Source organism: Malaya genurostris, chromosome 2 (assembly GCF_030247185.1).
Source record: "Malaya genurostris strain Urasoe2022 chromosome 2, Malgen_1.1, whole genome shotgun sequence".
NCBI lineage: Eukaryota > Metazoa > Arthropoda > Insecta > Diptera > Culicidae > Malaya > Malaya genurostris.
In genome coordinates this window covers 202,754,996-202,776,947 of record NC_080571.1, presented here as the reverse complement: position 1 = coordinate 202,776,947, position 21,952 = coordinate 202,754,996, and the positions used below count along the sequence as shown (strand labels likewise).

The 21,952-nt window shown below is 36.0% G+C and overlaps 2 protein-coding genes across 4 annotated transcripts in view; both read right to left on the bottom strand.

Annotated features, from left to right (window-relative positions):
* LOC131427139 (tribbles homolog 2-like) overlaps window positions 1-9,694 on the bottom strand; it is a 113,760-nt gene extending 104,066 nt beyond the window's left edge. The window contains exons 1-2 of one of the 3 annotated variants that reach the window (XM_058590074.1): window positions 8,840-9,694; window positions 744-1,819 (exon numbers count right to left, since the gene is read on the bottom strand). In XM_058590074.1, the coding sequence (XP_058446057.1) occupies window positions 744-1,346 (603 nt within the window). In that variant the 5' untranslated portion in view covers window positions 1,347-1,819; window positions 8,840-9,694. Of the gene's footprint in view, window positions 1-743; window positions 1,820-8,109; window positions 8,243-8,389; window positions 8,579-8,839 lie in introns of those variants that run through there. The other 2 variants (XM_058590075.1, XM_058590076.1) reach the window with 2 other exon arrangements.
* An 8,716-nt stretch (window positions 9,695-18,410) lies between these two features.
* Window positions 18,411-20,436, bottom strand: LOC131427138 (NADH dehydrogenase [ubiquinone] flavoprotein 1, mitochondrial). Its single transcript, XM_058590073.1, has 4 exons — window positions 20,269-20,436; window positions 19,911-20,168; window positions 18,778-19,854; window positions 18,411-18,720 (listed from the first exon to the last, which is right to left on the bottom strand). The coding sequence occupies exons 1-4, from the start codon at window positions 20,315-20,317 to the stop codon at window positions 18,641-18,643; spliced, it is 1,464 nt and encodes a 487-aa protein (XP_058446056.1). The 5' UTR covers window positions 20,318-20,436; the 3' UTR covers window positions 18,411-18,640.
* Between the last annotated feature and the right edge of the window lie 1,516 nt (window positions 20,437-21,952).

Here is a 21,952-nt window from a genome sequence, read left to right as displayed (position 1 = left end):
TATTATATTATATTATGTTATATTGTATTATTTTGTAATCTATTATATCTTTTCATGTTATATTAATTTCATTACACTATGTTTCATTGTATTTTTCAATATAAAACATTTTGCACGGGGGCGTAAAGGGGAGGGAGCATCAGGGCATCGGACGAATTGATGACTGGACGAGGGATTGTGGATAGCCAGCCCAAGTCACTTGAAGGAAACTTGTTTCCTTCTGAAGGTTTGAAATGAGTCTGACGCGCCCTTCTCAAACAAACCATCAGGCGGGTTCAAGCATGTATAGCGATATGCTTCATCCATGCACTGGATATTATGGTTGGAAGAGCATCTTTTATTCCCGCGGAATACGAGTAAGTAACTCTACTTACATATCCGCCCAACCCTTTTTGTTAGCTTTTCGGTAACAGCTATAGTAAGAAGGTGAATGAATGAGTCATATCGGGGCTACTGTAAGTCTACCCGCATCCACTGGCAAGCCCTTGAACTGATGGTGGCTTCACTTCACATCACATCACATCACATCTTACAAAATGTATTCTCTTCTATGCTGAAGCCACCAGCCAGGCGTAGTATTTCGTACTCTGATCAGGTTCAAGGACGCTTTTGGGTGCAAGCGTAGATGTGATTGTAGGAAAGCTTGTTGGAAAACAAATTGCATGTTACTGTAGCTCGAATGATAAGACAGACAGACACCCACACTTGGAAGCTAACGGTAATAAATAAAATGGTATGCTTACCTTGCACACTAGCTCCTCCTGCGTTTTGATATCGATACAACGATAAAGCGAACTTCCTTCTACGATGTCGAGCAATAGATAACGCTCTGCGAGAACGGCAGCATTCATTGGCGGAGCGGCATTGGTCGATATGGCATCACGCTGGGGATACAGTGCCGCAGAACTGATTCCACCGCCAGTATTGACCGTTCTACGATTTCCGTTTAGCTGCAGCTGATGTTGCGACTGCTGCTGCTGCTGATGCTGCTGTTGGTTATTGTGATGGTTCCGATAGCACTGTCGATGATAGGGACACTTTTTATTTGCGGGGCCGTTACTGGCCGCAGATGCGGAACCGGCTAACGCTAGACTAGTAGCTGACGAGGAACTGGATCCCGATGAGGCAGCCGCAGCAGCAGCTGCTGCCGCTGCCGTCGCTAGTGCAACCGAACCCGAGTTGTTTACGAACGTCACCGTCGTCGGGATGGTCACCGTGCCAGCCGAAGTTACCGTCACCGGAATCAACTGGGGCGACGATGTGGACGGTTCATCCGGTTTGCTAAGCAGCAATCGAGCGAAATCGATTCCGGTTGGAACCATGGCGGGTGTATTTAGCGTATCCATTTTCGCGATTCGTCGAGATTAGGAAGCACCAACTGTTAACTACTTATATTATTATTATTATTATTTACAAAACAAACTTTTTTTTCTGAGTTGGTTTCTTAAGAATACAGCACAATAAATCTTCCGTTATTATCCTGAACGCTCCGTCCACTAATTGCTCACAGCTTTGAATGAGACATTTTGAAGCCGGTTTCGCAGTTTTGTAACAAATTTCACACTAGAACATGAATTTTCCTGCAACAACGACGAACTTCGGCATCATACTTCAATGCATCGCCAAGAAAACTCTTCCACGTTAACTAAACATTTATCAGGTGAACTAACAATTGCACAATCTTATGCCACCAGACTCCGTTGTTTTGATATTGATGCAATCACTCTTTTTCTCACAAACAGTAACTAACTCACAGAATCAAAACCGTTTCCCGTTTTACCACGCCGGCGATCAAGGCTAGCGACTAATTTAGACCGACCTGCAATGAAAATAGTTGGAATTTTCACAATTAGTAACGACGAATCAACATTCCAGTATTGACTAAATATGTTAAAACAAAGAAACGAACGTCAACAGAAAAATGCAGTTGAGGCACAATCGATTATTGCTGTTGCTGCTGTCTTTCGCGAAGAATAACAAAAACACTCTTGTTCGGCGTGATTATGCGGAAGATGGATAGTGATAGAACCATTGGCAGACTTTGCTTACAGGTAGCAGAAAGGTATAATTTAGATTCAGTATAAAAGCCGGTTCAATCTTACCCGATGTCTGATCGGAACGTGCTAAAACAAGTTTACACGCATCAACAGTTTTGTCGATAAGTTTGACTCAAGTATAACAAAGACACCACGAGGACTGGGGGACTAAACAAGCGTGACGTCAACAGGTGATTATAAGAAATTCAGTAACACTCACAAACGACTTGGTACAACATGAAATCGATGCGAATGACGTGGCATACTGGAGGAATTCATAAAACTAGATGAATCAGTTTTAGGCAATAGAAGAATGACTTGCCTCTTGCTTGATGTACTTGATGATTATTGAAGAACATGTTATTATTGATGTTCAGCCTTTAACCGACGAGTGGTTTTAAAGCACTCGCCTATTCGGGTGATTTGGATTAAAGGTCGATTCACATCTTTCAGTGACGGTGTATGGACACATTCACATGTGTGCGATATCTTATCGTTCCGGCACTGAACTAAATAAGATACTAGAAATTGGCAAATGTATATAAAACGGAACCGATATGAAAAGAAGTGAATCTACCAGAAATTCGTTAATCTTTGAAAAAAATTAACACGCAATGGTTTAATTGATTGTAAGCTTCTTATTTGACCTCTACTTTAACCTTGTGGTCTTTCGCCGAGGGAAATTACACAACGGTTTATGTTGAACCGCAAAGTGGCATTAGTAGTTCAACATAAGCTGCTAGTGCACTAATGAGTCGAAGACGATACGTAAAAACAGTAAATTAAGATTTTTCAATATTTTCGTTCCAAAATTTGACTAATTTTGAAAAATTGGTCATTTTTCCATTACGTCTATAATTGGCCGTTTTCAAAAGACACTTTAGATCAATTTTGAAAAACAAAATATACTAAGTGTCTTCTTTAGACAAAATCTACTTTTCCAGAAAGTTTCACTGAGACCTGAGCAAATGCTGTCAAAATACGTTTGAGTTGGTACGATATATGACCCATACAAAACAAACAATGAATTTATCGAATAAAATCGGAAAAAATGTCCTTTTCTAAAACACAAGCTAGATCAAAGAAACAAATTATGCAAAGTGACGTTTTGCAACAAAGTACAAATATCCAGACAGTGTCATTGTAATCTGAGATAGTGCTGCCATCTCGATTTGACGCGAAATACATACGCATATGAAGTAACAGTAACTAACTAACGAAAACAAATTATAATATCAAAATGCTCAAAAGAATACTGTGAATAGTCAAAGAGACACAATATAACTGCAAAAAGATTTTTAGATCCAGGATGAGATCTAAAATTGACTTGTTAAAAATGTTACAACATATCTGCACATTCTGGTTAATAATTCCTTAATTTTGATCCTATTTTGTTAAAATATGAGTGGATAATGTCAGAGACATAACTGTATGATGCAAAATTGAATAAAATTGCCAAACATATTCTACCACTCAATTAAACAAGGCGGAACTAACGAGAGCGAGAAAAAATTATCGATCGCAAAACTGAGCACGGTGCGAATTACAATAATACCAACAGTAGGGGGAAAACATCAAACAGTGCTTTAATCATTTATTTACTGGTGCTTAACTCCTTAACGCTCATGGGGAAATATTTTGCCCTTCTATAACAATCGTTATCGATTCTTCAATTATTATTAAATCGATGTTTTTTTACTGAATGTTAAAAAAACTTATGTCCAAGGCGACAAATGTGTTTCTGACGACGTATAGAAAAGAGAACACATCATAAATCTCGGGTAATTTTTCAAAAGGGCGTATAAGCAAGTGACAGTTTATCTTTAATCACTCTCTCTTTCGAGTATTTTGATGTGATTAAAAAGATTTTCTTTGATATCACTATTCTGTTTGAAAGTCGAAAGTTTCGGGTATCATTTCATGCAAAGAGTTGAGTGATAAACGTGGAAACCGCTTGGTAATTAATAGAAGAGAAAGTAAGCAAAGACAAACTGTCACTTGCTTATACGCCCTTTTGAAAAATTAACCGAGAAATGTGTTATATGCAACGTCCACTTATGCTAAACAAGTACACGAAATCGTTTGGTAGAATACCATACCTAACTATTTATGTTACTATTCTGACAATTAAAGCAATAAATTAAATTACGATAAAATAAACCCAACTCTTCGTTTATTTATTTCTGAGAACTATAGGGAAAAATATTTCCCATGAAATTATCGGAAACGTATGCACCCTGCTATGTTTTTCTGGTGATATTCTCTTTCTTTGCACCCACAATAGCACATCTTTTGGTTGTGAAAGGGTTAAAAGAACATTAGTTTAATGTTGAATTAATTTACTCGAACGCGAATGCGGTGCATCAACAGAACGATGAAAAAATTTCCCTAGCGTGTGGGCGCATAAAGCTAATCGAAAAAAGTCAATTTGTCTATTTCAACGAAAAAAAATATCGCAGTTAGTTCTTTGGAATAAGTTTAAATGGTCTAAAAAGAACCGATTAACTAGAATTACTTCGGTATTTTACTATGTTGAAAGAATTTTTCCAAAATGCGCAATTTAGCTTCAGATTCTGGATTCTGGAACTGCGTTTTGAACCTAGACACTAGAACCGAATTCTATCTGGAGATTCTAGAACTGAGCATTGGATTCAGAGCTGAATTCTTATACTGATGCTCGTTGACGCCAAATATTTTCGAAAACTTCAAATTTGAGTTTGTGGCTATCTCATACTACTATACTAATTTTATCATGAGCAAAAGATATTCACGATTAGGGTCTAACCATTTTGGTGCACGGTAAATTTAGAAATGGCGCGCCATAGTGAAGCCAACAATACACGTCTCATTAAAAGTTTAAGACCATTTCTGTTTACTGACCTCTAAAATGACCTAAGGATGTAGGGATCACTTTGAGAATCACTGAGATTGCCAACTTTTTCCAAACCGTGGCCCTGCTCTACCATTAAGCTGCCCAGGGAAACTAATTTTAGAGAAACTAATAAAGAAAATGAAACAGAGCGTCGTATATGAACACTGTGTTCTGTCTTTATTGCCCTCTTTTTTAAAAATTATCGGATTAAATTTTCTATTGCGTTAAGATTGCACTTTAACTCTGCATAATGGTCATTATATCGCACTCTGAGTTTATGGGATCTTCAGGATAGTGTAACATGAAAATTGCGGTTTGCACATTTAAGTACTATTATCGGAGTATACTGCTTTACAAATTTCGCTTATAGGTCAAATATGTCCTTGTGCCTCGATTTTTTTTCCTGTGATTCTTGCAAGTTTTGCGGTTTCAAAGTGGATTTTTCAAGTTGTATTATTGTAGGGAAATTTGAACGACGTGTAAATAATGAACAATAATTAGGATAAAATTTAAAGAATGGAGAATTCGCTTCAAAATCAAAGGAAAGTAGATAATTTCGAATCACTAGTCTTATCTGACATTATCCAACATCGATCTATACGGAACTTCTGTCATCGTATTATTGCAGCTTCAATTTATTTACTTTAGCAGTCGAACCATTCAGACGTATTTTGTACTCTCAGCGACAGTCAAGTAATTTTTAAGATTCCAAAAGTATATTCGGTTTCCATAACTTTTGCGTACAACCAAACAGATTGATAACTTTGAAATCACTGTGTGTGAATATTATTTACACTCTAAAAAGATTTTTTACATGACATTTGGTTCTCTGACTTGTGGCTGGTTATTTTGTGGAGCATAATTTGGGGAGAGTATTGAACCACTACGTATTTTTATGTTCCTCAATGTATGATTATACACGCAAATAATAATAAATTTTCGACAAAATAATAGTTGCTTTTCAAAATGATAAAATTTAATATATTTTAGTAATCCTTATAACTTTTAATCAATTCGAATTTTAAAATTCGACAAATCCTAAAACGTACCATTTCACTTCTAGTTGAATCTTTATTCATACCATTTTGAAATATTACGTATTTCGGATAAGTTATTAGTCAGAAACAAAATGATCCAAAATTGCTCTACTATTAGTGTGAAGTTGAAACAACATACCGGAAATGCTTAAAACTTCATAATTACGCGTTTCACATTTGTTTCAAAGTTTTAAGAAACATTCTAAAGTTTCAACCAACGCGATGAAAGTGAAAACTAAGACAAAAATTGTACGAAAAGTTCTATCCACAAATTCCGTGTCATCAGATTACACAGTTGTCTATCCCCAAGTAAGTATCTAGAACAAAATTCGTTAAACATGGTTTCATTGCGGCTACAAATTCACCTTCTAAATAATAAAATAACCCTCGTTGATTCAAATTAAAAAGAAAAAATACTTTCCCCTAATTTTACGACCCTCTCAGACCTCGTAAAAGACCTTTGACAAAAACAACCAGGTGCTAAGAGAGGTACAAACTTTATCCACATGTTATAATTCCTGTTAGTATAGACCGATAGCGTCAAGAGCGAGTATGGTTCAAAAGGTGCATCTCATTCGCCATTCAAAAGAATCCAGAGAAAGAGAAGAAATAACATAAAACACACTGTTAGATTATTCTCTTTTCAAATTACCATCAGCCGAAACGCTTGGACGATTTTGTACCTTGATGATCGACTGCCTGCAGAACACAATTTACAGGTCAATTTTAACAGCACGAAGCACAGTATTGAATCGTAGAATATTTGATTTACAGATTTAATAGGGCAACCGTGCCACTATTTAACCTAATTTCTTAATATATTCTTTTAAACGGGAATTAGTTATGGAATGAATTCAACTCAGTTCACCAGTCTTTATTGCGAATTTTATTCGCCTTAACAACAAAGTTTATATATTTTCACGAAGAAAAATAACGATTTAAACATTAGTATTAACGTATAAAATGATAAAATAAAGTGGGTATAATAACTTTACAAGTAATGTATTAAATTATTCACAGCTTTTTTCCAATCAAACTGATATCTAAAGACAATAAGCAAGAATTTCATTTTTTTTATATTCACTTTCGAATGTCGCTAGCATGGAAATATCCAAAGACACTTTTGAAATCCAAAACTCCCTTTGAAATGTACATCGTATTAATAAAAATTCTCGAAATGTAATTCGATTAATAATGCCAATTTGGTTTTTGCGTAGCAGCTGATATGACATTGTGTACTTTCATTTGGACAACAATTATCGAACTTGAAATACTGTTATTGAACATTGGCGGAAGTGAGTCATTTGCAGAACAACCGAAACGTTAGGTGAATATTTCAACACCGTTTGCAATTGGACTGAATTTTTGCTGTTGACTATCCAGTTATGAAATTCTACGACGTAATGAAACCGCTGTGTCATTTACAATTTTGTGAACTCAATTAATGTAACACAATCCGGTGAATTGTATACTTTCATTGTTCGGCAAATCGTCGAGCGAAAAATAAGAAATATGAACGTAATTAAAACGCAAAAAAAATAAAGCAACACACACGGATCAGCTTCTGTTTGTTCAATGTTCGTTTAGGGTAGTGTACCTATTCAAGGAATATTGGAAAAGAATCTGCATCATTGCATTAAATCATTTGAGTTAGAGTTAATTAAGAGACTGTGCCTTAATGTTTACTTTCATGTCTTAACCAATGGAATGCCGATGTCAATAATTGGCTCAAACCTTTCTGTCTACATTTACGTTTGCAAATTTCGCAATACTAAACCGACTTGAAAACATGGAAAAACTTCCACCTCTGATAAGGCAACGGGAGTGTAAACTTGTTGATAACGAGTACTGAAAATACTGTTACCGTCATTGAGAGTGAACATACACCTTTTGTTCTTTTAAGCTGAAAATGTAGCCTAAAAACTAGTAAGAAGCATAGTTTTGACTCTCTGTTTCAACAGAATTAGTAGACGATTCGAAGGTGTGTTTGTCTGGATTGTATACTCAATTGCCGCACAAGATATCAGCAATCTGTACTGATTTAAGAGAGATATCATTGTTTAAAAACAGTACAATAAAAAAAATTTTAGTAAAAATAGGAATTTATTAAAAAATTCGTATAAAAGATCTGCAAAATGCACACAAATAGATTTTAAGAAAATACTTTTTCCCCATTCCGTGATTCTCTAGCATGCCTAAATTCCACAGCACACGAAACTCTCTCACAGATATGAACTTTCTACTTTTGTTTTGCTTTTGCACAATCTGCATGGAAATGCACTACAAACTTCTCCATACAAAAACTATCACTTTACTATCTTCCTCTGTTACTACTCTCTTTCGGTCACACTTCTCACGTTACGCACCCACACACACACATGCAGCTCCCATTGCACGGTCGCAGAGCAAGCATCAAAATACTTTTCAAGGCAACCTCCGCTCACATTGAAAATGTTAAAATTCTCGCTGAATCCGCACAAAAAAAAATTTCGCAACTAATGTCGTTTGCTTGCGCTCGACACAACCATCGTATTCATCACTTCGAGCAAGCTTCACAACCAAACGGACACAGTGATCCAACGCGAGAAATACGCAATTCCTTCGAAATCACACGCTGCGATCACCTTCGCACGACGCATTTTGTCTAGTTTGCTGTGCCCCTTTACACATTCACACACACACACACTCATATCAATACTTCCATGGTCACCGCCTTCTCTTCTCTTCTCTTCAAAACAGCATCGACGGAGCAACAGCAACAATCCCTACAGCACCTTCACAATTATTATTAACCACTGAATTATTCTAATAGTATTATTATCACATTCTTCATCAATTCAAACATTGATATAATCAACTTGTTGAAACGATAAAACTTTCAAATGAATCATTACCTTCTCTGACAAAATCCACTGAGTTTCGCGATGTTGCAAAATCGCAATCGTAAATAGTTTCTAGCTCTTGCCTTGTCGTTGCGCTTCTCTCTTTTCAACGTAATCTATGAGAAAACACTAATGTCCTGTCGATTCCGTTCTCCTAACGATAGATACCGGAACGATATCCTTTTCCTTTCTCTCTGCTAGTTTCAAAACAACGAATGCAAGGAATTTCTAACCAAATTTCGCAACACTTCACTCACATGCGAAAACAGGCAAAACAAAATAACACACGAGTTTCAGATCGCGCGAAAACACCGTCAAACGAAATGAAACGCGAACGAACGGATGATGAATGAGAGACCGAATCGTAAACTACGAAAAGCAACGTAGCTCAACTAAAGCAGCACCGTAATAACTATACAGACATCAAACCACTTCGAACGCCATCACTGTACTGACTAGAGATGGGCAATTCGCTCCTGAGCTGTTCCAGTGAATCGAATCATTGAAGTGAGCTGACAGCTCACAGCTCTTTTCAAAAGAACCGCAGCTCACCAGCTCACTCATTTGCTACCCAGTTCACTGCATTATGACGAAGGGAACACGCTACGAGCTGATCGGATCTTCGGCTCTTTAAGAGATTCAATTTAGTCGACATCAATTAAAGATAAATTAATTCGCATTGCAATCATTGCATCATTGCAAATCAATGATTCAATTTCGATCGTGCATATGAAAGAAAACCGGTGCATAAGAAAAGCGGCGCACAAAATGAACCTTAAGTTCAAACTAAAAGAGCTGATGAGCTGATACATCGAATCGATTCACTTTGGTGAGCTGATCGGTTCGGAGCTGTTCACCAAAATGAGCTGTTTTGCACGCCTCTAGTACTGACAACTGCCTGGGAGACACAAACCAGCTTTACCTGCTCACTCTCTGATGGCTCGCTCTTCTGCCGTTTGTTGGTGCGTTGCGTTTGGCGTCATCGTTCCAAGCATTGGAAGCGATAGAAAACGTTCTCAAGTTGGCAACACTACGATTTCAAGATAATAGAATTAATGTGGCCGATGGACTGCTACAGAGATGCCAGATATTTTCATAAAAAATCAGTATTGCTTTGTATAAAAAATCTGTATTTATCTATATTCACTAATCAAATGAAATTTCTACAATGAAATAATGAATATTCCAATAGGTTATGGTTATAGAATGGTAGATTTAATGAGCATTTTTTTCATATCTTCGTTAGTCATTGCCGCGCTTACAGGAATATTCAACGACGAAATGTAAGAGTTCTCTTATCAACAACAATTGAATTGTAATTACATATACTCAATTGAATTGTAATTCCACATACTTATCTAATTTAAAAATGTTGACATGGAATTCTAACGTCCATATGAAACGTCAAGTCAGATCATACAACTCTCAGTATGACAGAAAGATGATGCAATGACTTCCTTGAACATCAGTTCAAATTAAAATATAAAAATGTATTTCAGTATATATTTCCACAAGATATTTCCATTTTAATTTGTGATTTGTTCGTAGATTAATAAACTTTTAACGTCACTGTAATCAAATACTAATAGATAGCTCAGGCGACAATGTTTGATAATTTTCTTTCTCACTTCTTGTGAAGTCTGTATAAATCTGTACTCTGTATTAACACCCTCATTCTTCACTATCTTTACGTTTCGTCTTAGACTCGTCAGTGCAGAGCAGTTCAAATTGAACTGCTTACTGCGAACTTAAACAGTTCAATTTGAACCGCTAAGCAGACGTAAAGTTATTGCTATTTGCAACACACTTGTAATAAGCACCGAAGTGCTAAGTCTTTCCTGACGTGCCGAACGAAAACAAGTTTCGACTAATACTGGCCGATTCAGATGGTCATTTAGGGGTTAACCTTATTTTGTGCTAGGGCACATAACCAATTTCACTATCTTTACGTTTCGTCTTAGACTCGTCAGTGCAGAGCAGTTCAAATTGAACTGCTTACTGCGAACTTAAACAGTTCAATTTGAACCGCTAAGCAGACGTAAAGTTATTGCTATTTGCAACACACTTGTAATAAGCACCGAAGTGCTAAGTCTTTCCTGACGTGCCGAACGAAAACAAGTTTCGACTAATACTGGCCGATTCAGATGGTCATTTAGGGGTTAACCTTATTTTGTGCTAGGGCACATAACCAATTTCACTATCTTTACGTTTCGTCTTAGACTCGTCAGTGCAGAGCAGTTCAAATTGAACTGCTTACTGCGAACTTAAACAGTTCAATTTGAACCGCTAAGCAGACGTAAAGTTATTGCTATTTGCAACACACTTGTAATAAGCACCGAAGTGCTAAGTCTTTCCTGACGTGCCGAACGAAAACAAGTTTCGACTAATACTGGCCGATTCAGATGGTCATTTAGGGGTTAACCTTATTTTGTGCTAGGGCACATAACCAATTTCACTATCTTTACGTTTCGTCTTAGACTCGTCAGTGCAGAGCAGTTCAAATTGAACTGCTTACTGCGAACTTAAACAGTTCAATTTGAACCGCTAAGCAGACGTAAAGTTATTGCTATTTGCAACACACTTGTAATAAGCACCGAAGTGCTAAGTCTTTCCTGAATCGGCCAGTATTAGTCGAAACTTGTTTTCGTTCGGCACGTCAGGAAAGACTTAGCACTTCGGTGCTTATTACAAGTGTGTTGCAAATAGCAATAACTTTACGTCTGCTTAGCGGTTCAAATTGAACTGTTTAAGTTCGCAGTAAGCAGTTCAATTTGAACTGCTCTGCACTGACGAGTCTAAGACGAAACGTAAAGATAGTGAAATTGGTTATGTGCCCTAGCACAAAATAAGGTTAACCCCTAAATGACCATCTGAATCGGCCAGTATTAGTCGAAACTTGTTTTCGTTCGGCACGTCAGGAAAGACTTAGCACTTCGGTGCTTATTACAAGTGTGTTGCAAATAGCAATAACTTTACGTCTGCTTAGCGGTTCAAATTGAACTGTTTAAGTTCGCAGTAAGCAGTTCAATTTGAACTGCTCTGCACTGACGAGTCTAAGACGAAACGTAAAGATAGTGAAATTGGTTATGTGCCCTAGCACAAAATAAGGTTAACCCCTAAATGACCATCTGAATCGGCCAGTATTAGTCGAAACTTGTTTTCGTTCGGCACGTCAGGAAAGACTTAGCACTTCGGTGCTTATTACAAGTGTGTTGCAAATAGCAATAACTTTACGTCTGCTTAGCGGTTCAAATTGAACTGTTTAAGTTCGCAGTAAGCAGTTCAATTTGAACTGCTCTGCACTGACGAGTCTAAGACGAAACGTAAAGATAGTGAAATTGGTTATGTGCCCTAGCACAAAATAAGGTTAACCCCTAAATGACCCTCATTCTTGCTTACGGCCGTATGCGATACGTTCGAAAGTATATCAAATTCGTATTCCAGTTTACGTTCGAGTCAATCACACTTTTGAACATCGTACATGCATAAGAACAATGTCCATCCAACTTTTAACTATAAGTTCTGGTACAGACTTAAGTTTCAATGAAAAATGTTTTATATCAATTGTTATTTAACATGTGTTTTTCGCTGATTTTGTATCACCATGCTTGCTTACGTCCGTATCGACTAAGGTAATTTTTTTATGAAATTTCCAAGCATCAAGGAAGTGACGAATGCTACACAATAATTGAATATCGTACTCAATACCAATTTTATTCAAGTCGGTAAATGAAATTTTCGAATTAAACTTCGTGCAAAGTAAAAAAATGCATTGAAAATAGCAGTTCGATCAGTAGTGTCTACATTTGTCTTGCAATTTTGTCATGTTTTCGATAGTCTACATATTTTTATATTCTTTACCGATGCATTCATGCATTCAATATAAAATAAAGCATGTTTATCCATGGCGTATTTTCCATAAAGTACTTAATAGATATGGTAAAATTTGATGCGTAAAAACTTGTAATCGCGCATATATTCGAAGGCTCGCCACAAGAAAAAAAGAAAACAAACATTTTACTATGACTGGTATGCTTTCTAAATGTTTTATTTATAAACCAAATTTATCATTTGATTGCAAATAACCTGTAAATTCGAAAATAAATTTGTTGGAAATTAGCTAAACTGTTTTCAATGTATTCGTACGGTTGATTCGCAATATTAAACTGATAAATCCAAACCACAGAATTTCGTCTATTCGTCTGTAAACGAAAATGGGACTTTTCATTCGTACGAATGATGTTCGAATACACGTATAGTTCGAAGCTAAAGTGGCATACATTCTAGCGTTTCAAATATGGTTAATCACAAGAATTGGAGTAATTTCATCATAACTTAGCATTTATTCGAAGAAGTTTACTGATATTTAAATATTTTGTAGCTGACGAGTCGCGTCCGAATTCCGAATTCAAAACAAGAATAGTTTATTCGTACTTGTTCGCAGAGATGTCTATCTCCTCTGTGTGACGAAGAGCAAGCAAAATTTCTCCCCTCGCACTGACAACTTCAACGAGAGCTCTTCTCTTTCACATTTATACACCACTGTTGTATAGAGTGTGCACACATCATGAGTGCGTTTGTTTATTTCCTTTTACCTCTTCCACTGAATCGCACCAAAGTGCTAGAGCATTAGCTAATAAATTCTCCGAGGTGGATGCAGATACTTTCACAGAGGTGTACACGCCGGTGAGCACTCTGCTGTATGGTTTTCGTAGATGAAGCGTGGACACGCAAAATCAGCAAAATAAAACAATTTATCGTAAAATTTTCGGTTTTCCTTGCAAATTTTTCATAGCAAGGCCAGATCTACTCTCTATTAATTGAAGTTCACAGAAGTGTTCGCTCATCATCACGCGCCAGTGGTCACTTGGGTGTATTTAGACGAGAGCGCGTGTGAGCGATTCATGCGAAGAGAATGTGTTTCACTCGCGCCAGCTGCTTTAACCACAAGCACACACTCAAATGCTGTCTATTCGACACTGAGAAGAAGTGCGCTTTCCTCTTTGTGCGGTGCTTCGTTTTTTTCATCCTCGGTTTGGCAAAAATATGACTCTAGCGTGTATCACTCTGGTGAAATGCCATCTCTGCTTGTTCGAAAGTATCCGTTCGTTGATATGGTCGATACGGACGTAAACAAGAATGATTGTGAAAATCTGTATGCGCATGTGGAAATCTGTATAATACAGATAAATCTGTGTAATACAGATAAATCTGTATAAATGGCATCTCTGAGAGAATGTACCATCGAAAATAGAGCCGTGATGTGAAAACTACACCCAAAAATAGAGTCGATCGTGGTGACATCTGCAAGTATTCAAATATTCAATGAGACATTCACACACAACGTCACCGTCACGGAATGTTTTGGCGGTCAGAGCGTGTGAACGTTCTGGTAATGAAAGTATTAAACTAAATTTGGCGGGCGCTTAAGCACAGACTAACAGACAGGACACTCAAATTAGATTCTTCAATCATTTTAACGGTCATTTAAAATATTCCTTTAGTTAGGACAGTACTCACATGTGTCATGATGGCGCCACGTTACCCTATAAAAAACATTCTGTCTGTCATCTAGACTGTGTTTATTTTTTTCATTTACCAACAGAGTTGCCATTCGTATACGTCCATGCGAATTTCATGCAGGATACAGATTTAATACATAATGCCAAAACTATATACATAATTGTGCTACTTCTCATCCTCCAACGCAATACAAAATTCACTTGTTTCTGGTCTACCGCCACTTAATTTCGGATAAAAATTACCAACACAATAAAAAATAATCTAGATGAGCAACGTTGAGAAAAATAAATGGTTACCTTCCAACATCGCTAAAAAAGTTAAATATATTATCAACGTAATCCAATAATTTATTGTGATGATTCATTTTCAAATATTAAGATGAAATCAGGCATCCCTGCAAGCAGCTGATTGGTGTTGACAAACGAGGGGAAACCAACTAGTAAAAAAAACATTAACATAACACAAGGGGTGTACCGATAGTAAATAGTTCGCGCAGTACAATATAGGTGGAACTAGTGCATCACGAAAAAATATTTTTATAAGAATTTACTCATACTGTCATGTCTGTTAGTCTGTGGCTTAAGTTCCGGTGACGGACCACCTGAATCGTACATTAGTGGTCGTTCGCCGGGTGTGTATGTATAGAACACGCATAAAAATGGAGTTTGTTTGGAAGAACAAAACAGTTATTCAATTTTTTAATTTGATTTATCTTATTTTCTATCTAGAATATGATTGTTTAAAACCAATTTTCCACTTCAAAATCAACAATGATCTCTGTTTGATTTGAATCAAAATTTTTGTCTAACCCAATGTAAAAAATTGCTGTTCCAGCTGATTTTATTGTTGAAATAAACGACCAATTTTTTGCTTATGAGTTGATTTTATTGGCAATACCTATGTTGATTCAATTCCAATTTATGTTTATGGTAATAAAACATTTGTATAATGATACGACTCAAATAATTGTTGAAATGATCCATGTCAGTTATATTTCTTATAAACCAGAGAAACTTTTTCAACTGTGAATAAACAAAATAGTTTCTACGTGTTTCAAAAAGTGAAATTTCATCTGCTCATTTCTTTTTCGTGGGACATTTTAACAATCCAAGCGTAAGTATTGACAATCAATTATATTAGAAACTTTATAATATTACATAACACGTTTTCGTTATAAAAAAAATGGTTACAGAATATCTCTGTTTTGACCGATATGTAAGGGCATAGCGTCATGATTGTGGTTTGGAAACAATTGTAATTTCATTAATGTAAGTAATTAGAATTGCTAAAATAAAATAAATCGACGAAAAATGTATCAAAAACAAAAACAATCCTCCAAATTATTCTGAAAGAAATCATTTTACTCTTAACAAAAAAATGGATTTTAAGAAGCAATAAACGTAAGTAGAAATAATAATCATTTTAGGTTTATATCTTATCATTTATTTCAACTGCTAAATTCAAAGCACTACAAAGATTACCTTCATCTAAATTTAGTTCATTGTAAACTGATTTTGTAAATTATATTCACTATGCAATTGTTTGTTAGGAAACTGACAGGAATGCACAAGTAAAATCACCCTCATTCTTGTTTACGGCCGTATGCGATACGTTCGAAAGTATAGCAAATTCACTTTTAAACATCGTACATGCATAAAAACAACGCCCATCCAACTTTAAACTATCAGTTCTGGTACAGATTTGAGTTGTAAATAAAAATCTTTGATATCATTTGTTATTTGACTTGTTTTTTTCACTGATTTTGTATCATCATGTTTGCTTACGTCCGTATCGACCATACGACGAACACATGCTTTCGAACGAATGCGAACAAGCCATTCTTGTTTTCACTCGAACGTGTACGTACGCGATTCCTGTGCAAAAGAAGGATCGGTAGCGCAGGTAATTTTTTAAGGAAGATTCCAAGCATCAAGGAAGTGACGAATGCTACATAATAAATAAATATCGTACTCAGGACAAATTTTATTCAAGTCGGTGAATGAAACTTTCAAATTAAACTTCGTGCAAAGTAAAAAAAAGCATTTGAAATAGCAGTCCGATCAGTAGTATCTGCGAAAAATATGTTGCATTTTTCTTGCAATTTTGTCATGTTTTCGATAGCCTACATATTTATTTCATTGGTAAAATCATGCATTTAATATAAAATAAAGCATGTTTACCCATGGCGTATTTTTCATAAAGTACTTAATAGATGCAAAATTGATGCGTAACAACTTTGAACCTCGCATATATTCAAAGGCTCCCCAGAAAAAACAGCATTTTACTATACTGCTATGCTTTCTAAATGATTTATGCAAAACACAAATTTATGATTTGATTACAAATCACCTTTAGATTCGAAAATAATTTTGTTAGAGATCGGTTAAACTTTTTTCAATGTGTTCGAACGGTTGATTCGCAACATTAAACTGACGAATCGAAACCACGGCATTTCGTCTATTCGTCCGTAAACGGGAATGGGACATTTCGTTCGTACGAATGATGTTCGAATACACGTTTCGTTTGAAACTAAAATGGCATACATTCTAGCGTTTCGCATATGGTTAATCACATGAATTGGACTGATTACATCAAGGCTTAGCATTTATTTTAAGAAGTTTACTGATATTTGAATATTTTGTGGCAAACGAGTCGCGTTCGAATTCATTCGAGTGAAAACAAGAATGGCTTATTTTTATTCGTTCGAAAGTACCCGTTCGTCGTATTGCGGATACGGACGTAAACAAGAATGAGGGTGAATATTTGTTATTTTTAACAAAATATTTATTGAAATAAACTAATTCACTGAGACAAATCAAATATCTAGTTTTGTAGTTTCAAGCAACAATATTTGTTATAATAAACCAAAATTTATATTGTCACTATTTCAATAAAATAAATCATTGCGAGAAACTTAGTTACTTTTACAATGTTTTTCTCTGAGTATAGTTTTCAGATTCCAAAGTGGATTTGGAGTGTAATTAATTAGATGTATCATATTTCAGACACTATTTATAACCAAATTTCTCAGATTCTCCCTGTATCGAAGAATGAATGAGTATTGAAATTTAACTGATTCTACTTGCAGACGACATTTTGGTTTCGCTTAGTCCTAAGAAAACGAGTGATGTTGGCATCGATACTCTCTTTTGTTGTAGTGAGAGACAAACATGCTTCGTCTCTATTCGTTTGTTTTGGATGCGATCATTTACGAACAGTAATGTCATCTTTCTCTGAGATACTCATACTCGTATAATTATATAAAATAAACCATAAAAACAGGCTCTGAAAAATAAGTGATCAACTGAGAATGGATGTAAGATTATTTTAACAAATTGACATACCCAAAATAATTATGGAGATGATGTAACAATATTTCAAGCATTTTTAGAAAGATGGCCAGTAAGTCATCTGTCAATACCTACTTTGAAGAGTAATTCCTGAAGTATTGATTTCAACACCAGACGAAAGATAAAACATTTCCATATCGATTACTGTTATGACTGACTACCAGTGAGCGCCAATCAGTCATCCAGAATCTTTCCTCGAAGTGAATTTTGTCAAATGGATTATTGGCCGTAATCAGAAAAAAACGTGAGATTTAATTATTTCCCGTAGAAATATGAAGAAAGTTAATAATGAGAAATCTGAAGAAATAATGCACAAACCGTAGATCTCAAAAGGTTTATCCGTAGATCCGTAGAAAAGACGGAATTCCGTAAATCTACGGATAAATACGTAGGGTTGGCATCGCTGTTTACTAATGATACAGTAAAAAAATAAATATGTGAATTTTGGATTGGATTCTTTCAATTAACATACGTTACAGTTTTAAGCTCTGATTTCAAATCATAGTCCTGAAGGACGAGAAAGAAAATCAATTGTTTAATATGTACTCGAATAGTTGAGGTCATTTTGACATTTCAGTAGACATTCAGACATTTGGATTTGATATTGTAATAAGGCTCAGCAGGATATCAGTGCACATTATATACGAGTAGGTGTGGATGTTAGATACAAAATGAATTGCATTCAAGGTCTATCGAAGCATAGTCCTTAGTTACACCCAAGATCGAAATTGGTTTATTTTTCTGAACAGAACTGTACCATAAATATTGAATAACAGTAACATTTAGCTTTAATAAATGGATTGTTTAGTCGGCTTCATGTTTTATTTCATGATACGCTATTTGGTCCATGACCGCAGGCTATTGATCTAACATTCCACAAATCAACTGACACGAAATTTCGAAAAGAACGCAAACATTGATGTTCATTAGTTTATACAATTCAATTCTGGCCAGCTGCCTTCTGTTTCTCGTATTGCTTCATTCGTGACTCGATTTCTGGCCGGAAATGACGTATGAGACCTACAATATAATGAAATACTTCAATCAATCCAATAATTCTCAGATGAAAATATTTACCTTGTACTGGCCATGCAGCGCCATCACCCAAGGCACAAATTGTATGTCCTTCAATTTGTTTGGAAATCTCCCACAACATATCGATCTCATCTGGTCGTGCATTTCCGCTTACGAAACGATGCATAACCTTGTACATCCATGCGATGCCTTCACGACAGGGTGTGCATTGGCCGCAGCTTTCGTGTTTGTAAAAATCAATCAAACGCGAGATAGCTTTGATGACATCAGTCGATTTATCCATCACAATAATTGCGGCTGTTCCGAGTGATGTCTGAGCCTGAACAAGACCGTCAAAATCCATTAAAACGTCATCGCAAACATGTTTGGGGATAATCGGAGTCGATGAGCCCCCCGGAATAATGCCTAACAAATTGTCCCATCCACCACGGACTCCACCGGCATGGCGTTCGATCAATTCCTTCAATGGTATGGACATTTCCTCTTCAACCGTGCATGGGGTGTTAACATGGCCAGATATATTAAACAACTTGGTTCCCGAATTACGAGTGCGACCAAAACTAGCAAACCAAACACCACCACGACGACAAATTGTTGGAGCAACCGCGACAGTTTCAACGTTAGAAACTGTTGTTGGACAACCAAAAACGCCCACATCAGCAGGGAATGGAGGCTTTAGACGCGGTTTACCTTGTTTACCTTCCAGTGATTCTATCAGTGCCGTTTCTTCACCACAAATATAAGCACCAGCTCCACGATGCATGAAAACATCAAAATCATATCCAGAGTTACATGCGTTCTTGCCAATTAATCCAGCTTGATAAGCCTCGGCAATCGCCAACTGCATATTCGATGCTTCATTGTAGAACTCTCCACGAATGTAAATATAAGCAGCACGGGCTCCCATCGCACGACCAGCAATTAAGCATCCTTCAATTAGTTTATGAGGATCGTGGCGCATAATTTCGCGATCTTTGCAGGTTCCGGGCTCACCCTCGTCTGCATTTACAACTAAATACTTTGGACGTCCATCTGATGGCTTGTTCATGAAAGACCACTTCATGCCGGTAGGGAAACCAGCACCACCACGGCCACGTAATCCAGATGTTTTAACTTCATCTAAAATAGAACAAAGTTTATAATGGATCAGAGTTAGAATAAGATTTAAGACGTACTGATAATCCAATCAGCTCCCTTGTCAAGGATTTCCTTTGTTTTGTACCAATCGCCTCTCCGAAGTGCTCCCTTCAAGCGCCAGTCATGTCGTCCATAAAGGTTGGTAAAAATACGATCGTCATCATCCAGTGGACCAAATTTAGTTTTTGTTTGCGGTGGCGGAGCCGATGCCTGAGCAGTTTGGAAACGAATTTCCTGCCGGTTGACGGCTACAACAGATGTTTTTCCGGAGTTTCTCAGCAGCGGAACCAGCGCAGCTTAAAATTTCGACGTAAATAATTTATTCAATTACATAATAAAATCTCAAACAAGAACGGAAAACAGCTGACTGCCTCGGGATGAACTTGAAAATCTTACCTATTTGCTGTCGTGGAAGAGTATTCAAACGCACCATTGCATTTGCCATTTTGAATATAGTGCTCCTAGCACCGAAAATATGAGTTTTCAAGCGCAGGAAAATATTCCTTCGACTATGCACAAGTGACGTGATGGCGCTTCACTGTTATTTTCAATAGCGAGAAACGAAAAATCTCGTATGAGTAGAGATGCCAGATCAAATTGCAGAACGCGAAATGCTTAGAAAAAAGTCCTCCACTTTGTAGATTAAACGTACAAAAATAAGGTCGGGACAGTTTCAAAAGTCTACAACTTTCGTTAACTGTTTGTAAAGAACCTCGCAAATTCGCAGAATATCTGCGAAAATACATGAAAATTAGAAGAATCTGCATATGTTAAAAATCTACATGTAAGAAATTTACAGATTTCAGGCAAATCGGTAAACTTGGCATCTCTGCGTATGATAAATCAGCTAAATTGACAACCGATTTTGACTTAAAATCGATATATATTGACATTTTCAACTACCCAGCAAATAAAGAATTGTAACAATCTCGATGTAATTATCAATTGATGTGCTAAAAACGTACTGAACTTTCACATCATATGCAATAATTTTATGTTTTGCCTGAATTCCTATCAGAATCATATACAGTATTCAGTCAAGCTGATGTAATCTACGCAATACGTTGTTTCGACGTAAAAACGTGTGATTTATTAGCAATATTTCTCGAAAATAGAAAATTATTGAATTTGATGTTCAGTACGTCTAATTCTTTTTCACATCAATTGACAATCACATTGAGATTGTTACAATTTTTTTCACTGTGTCCCTAAAAATTTTGTATGACTTTCAAAAGGCTTTTTTATTGGAATTCCCATTTTCGTGACTTCATAGGTCGGCCTTATGATTTTCATAATGATATCGTATGGTTTTGAGCCACAAGAATATCGTAAATTCTTGTGGCTCAAAACCATACGATATCATTATGAAATTCCATACATTTTTTTTGCCTGAGTGTGGTAATGTTATTGAAAAAAACAATGTACAAATGTACAAATAGAAAGACCAAAAATGGCTTTGCTCATGCTATTTACAATATGAAGTTTTAAAGTTAAAAAACTATTCTGATTTATTGTTACTCCTTTATCATTAACAATATAACAAAACTGAAATGGAAACAAGAAAATGTAACAAAATAACTACAAAAGCATTACTCGATTGATATACAGAATGCGAATTTTTTCATGCAGTCAAGATATTCAGATTAGTTCGAAATACAGAATAGGAGTGAATACATAATCATGTATATAAAAAATCAGAATAAAAAGGTCGTAAACAAGTCGTATCTAATTGTGGCACAAAAATGATATTTTTAATTCAGTTTTAGTATAAAAATAAGTAATATTAGTACAAGTGTAAAATATAAGTATTTCAAGTAAATTAATTATTTAAACTAAAGTTTTGCTTAGGTCTATAATAATAATCATTGTTGATGTTAATAATGAAAAATGCTGGACTATCAATGAAACCAATACCAACATTATCATACTACATGTTCGCTGTTTTTAATAAAAAAAAAATATCATTTTAATCACCAGTAATCCATTCTCTAGCTACTATATGAACTTTTCCGTTGCGCTCAATAAATTCTTCGATTTCTAGCAGTTGGTTTTCTGATTCTACCCTGTGAGTTACGAACTG

Excerpts from the sequence above, each read along its gene's own strand:
- LOC131427138 (XM_058590073.1), bottom strand. The coding sequence starts at position 20,317 with ATGGCAAATGCAATGGTGCGTTTGAATACTCTTCCACGACAGCAAATA. Across the intron at positions 20,169-20,268 it reads TCTTCCACGACAGCAAATAG|CTGCGCTGGTTCCGCTGCTG; the intron begins GTAAGATTTTCA and ends CGAAATTTTAAG. Across the intron at positions 18,721-18,777 it reads CGCTGCATGGCCAGTACAAG|GTCTCATACGTCATTTCCGG; the intron begins GTAAATATTTTC and ends ATTATATTGTAG.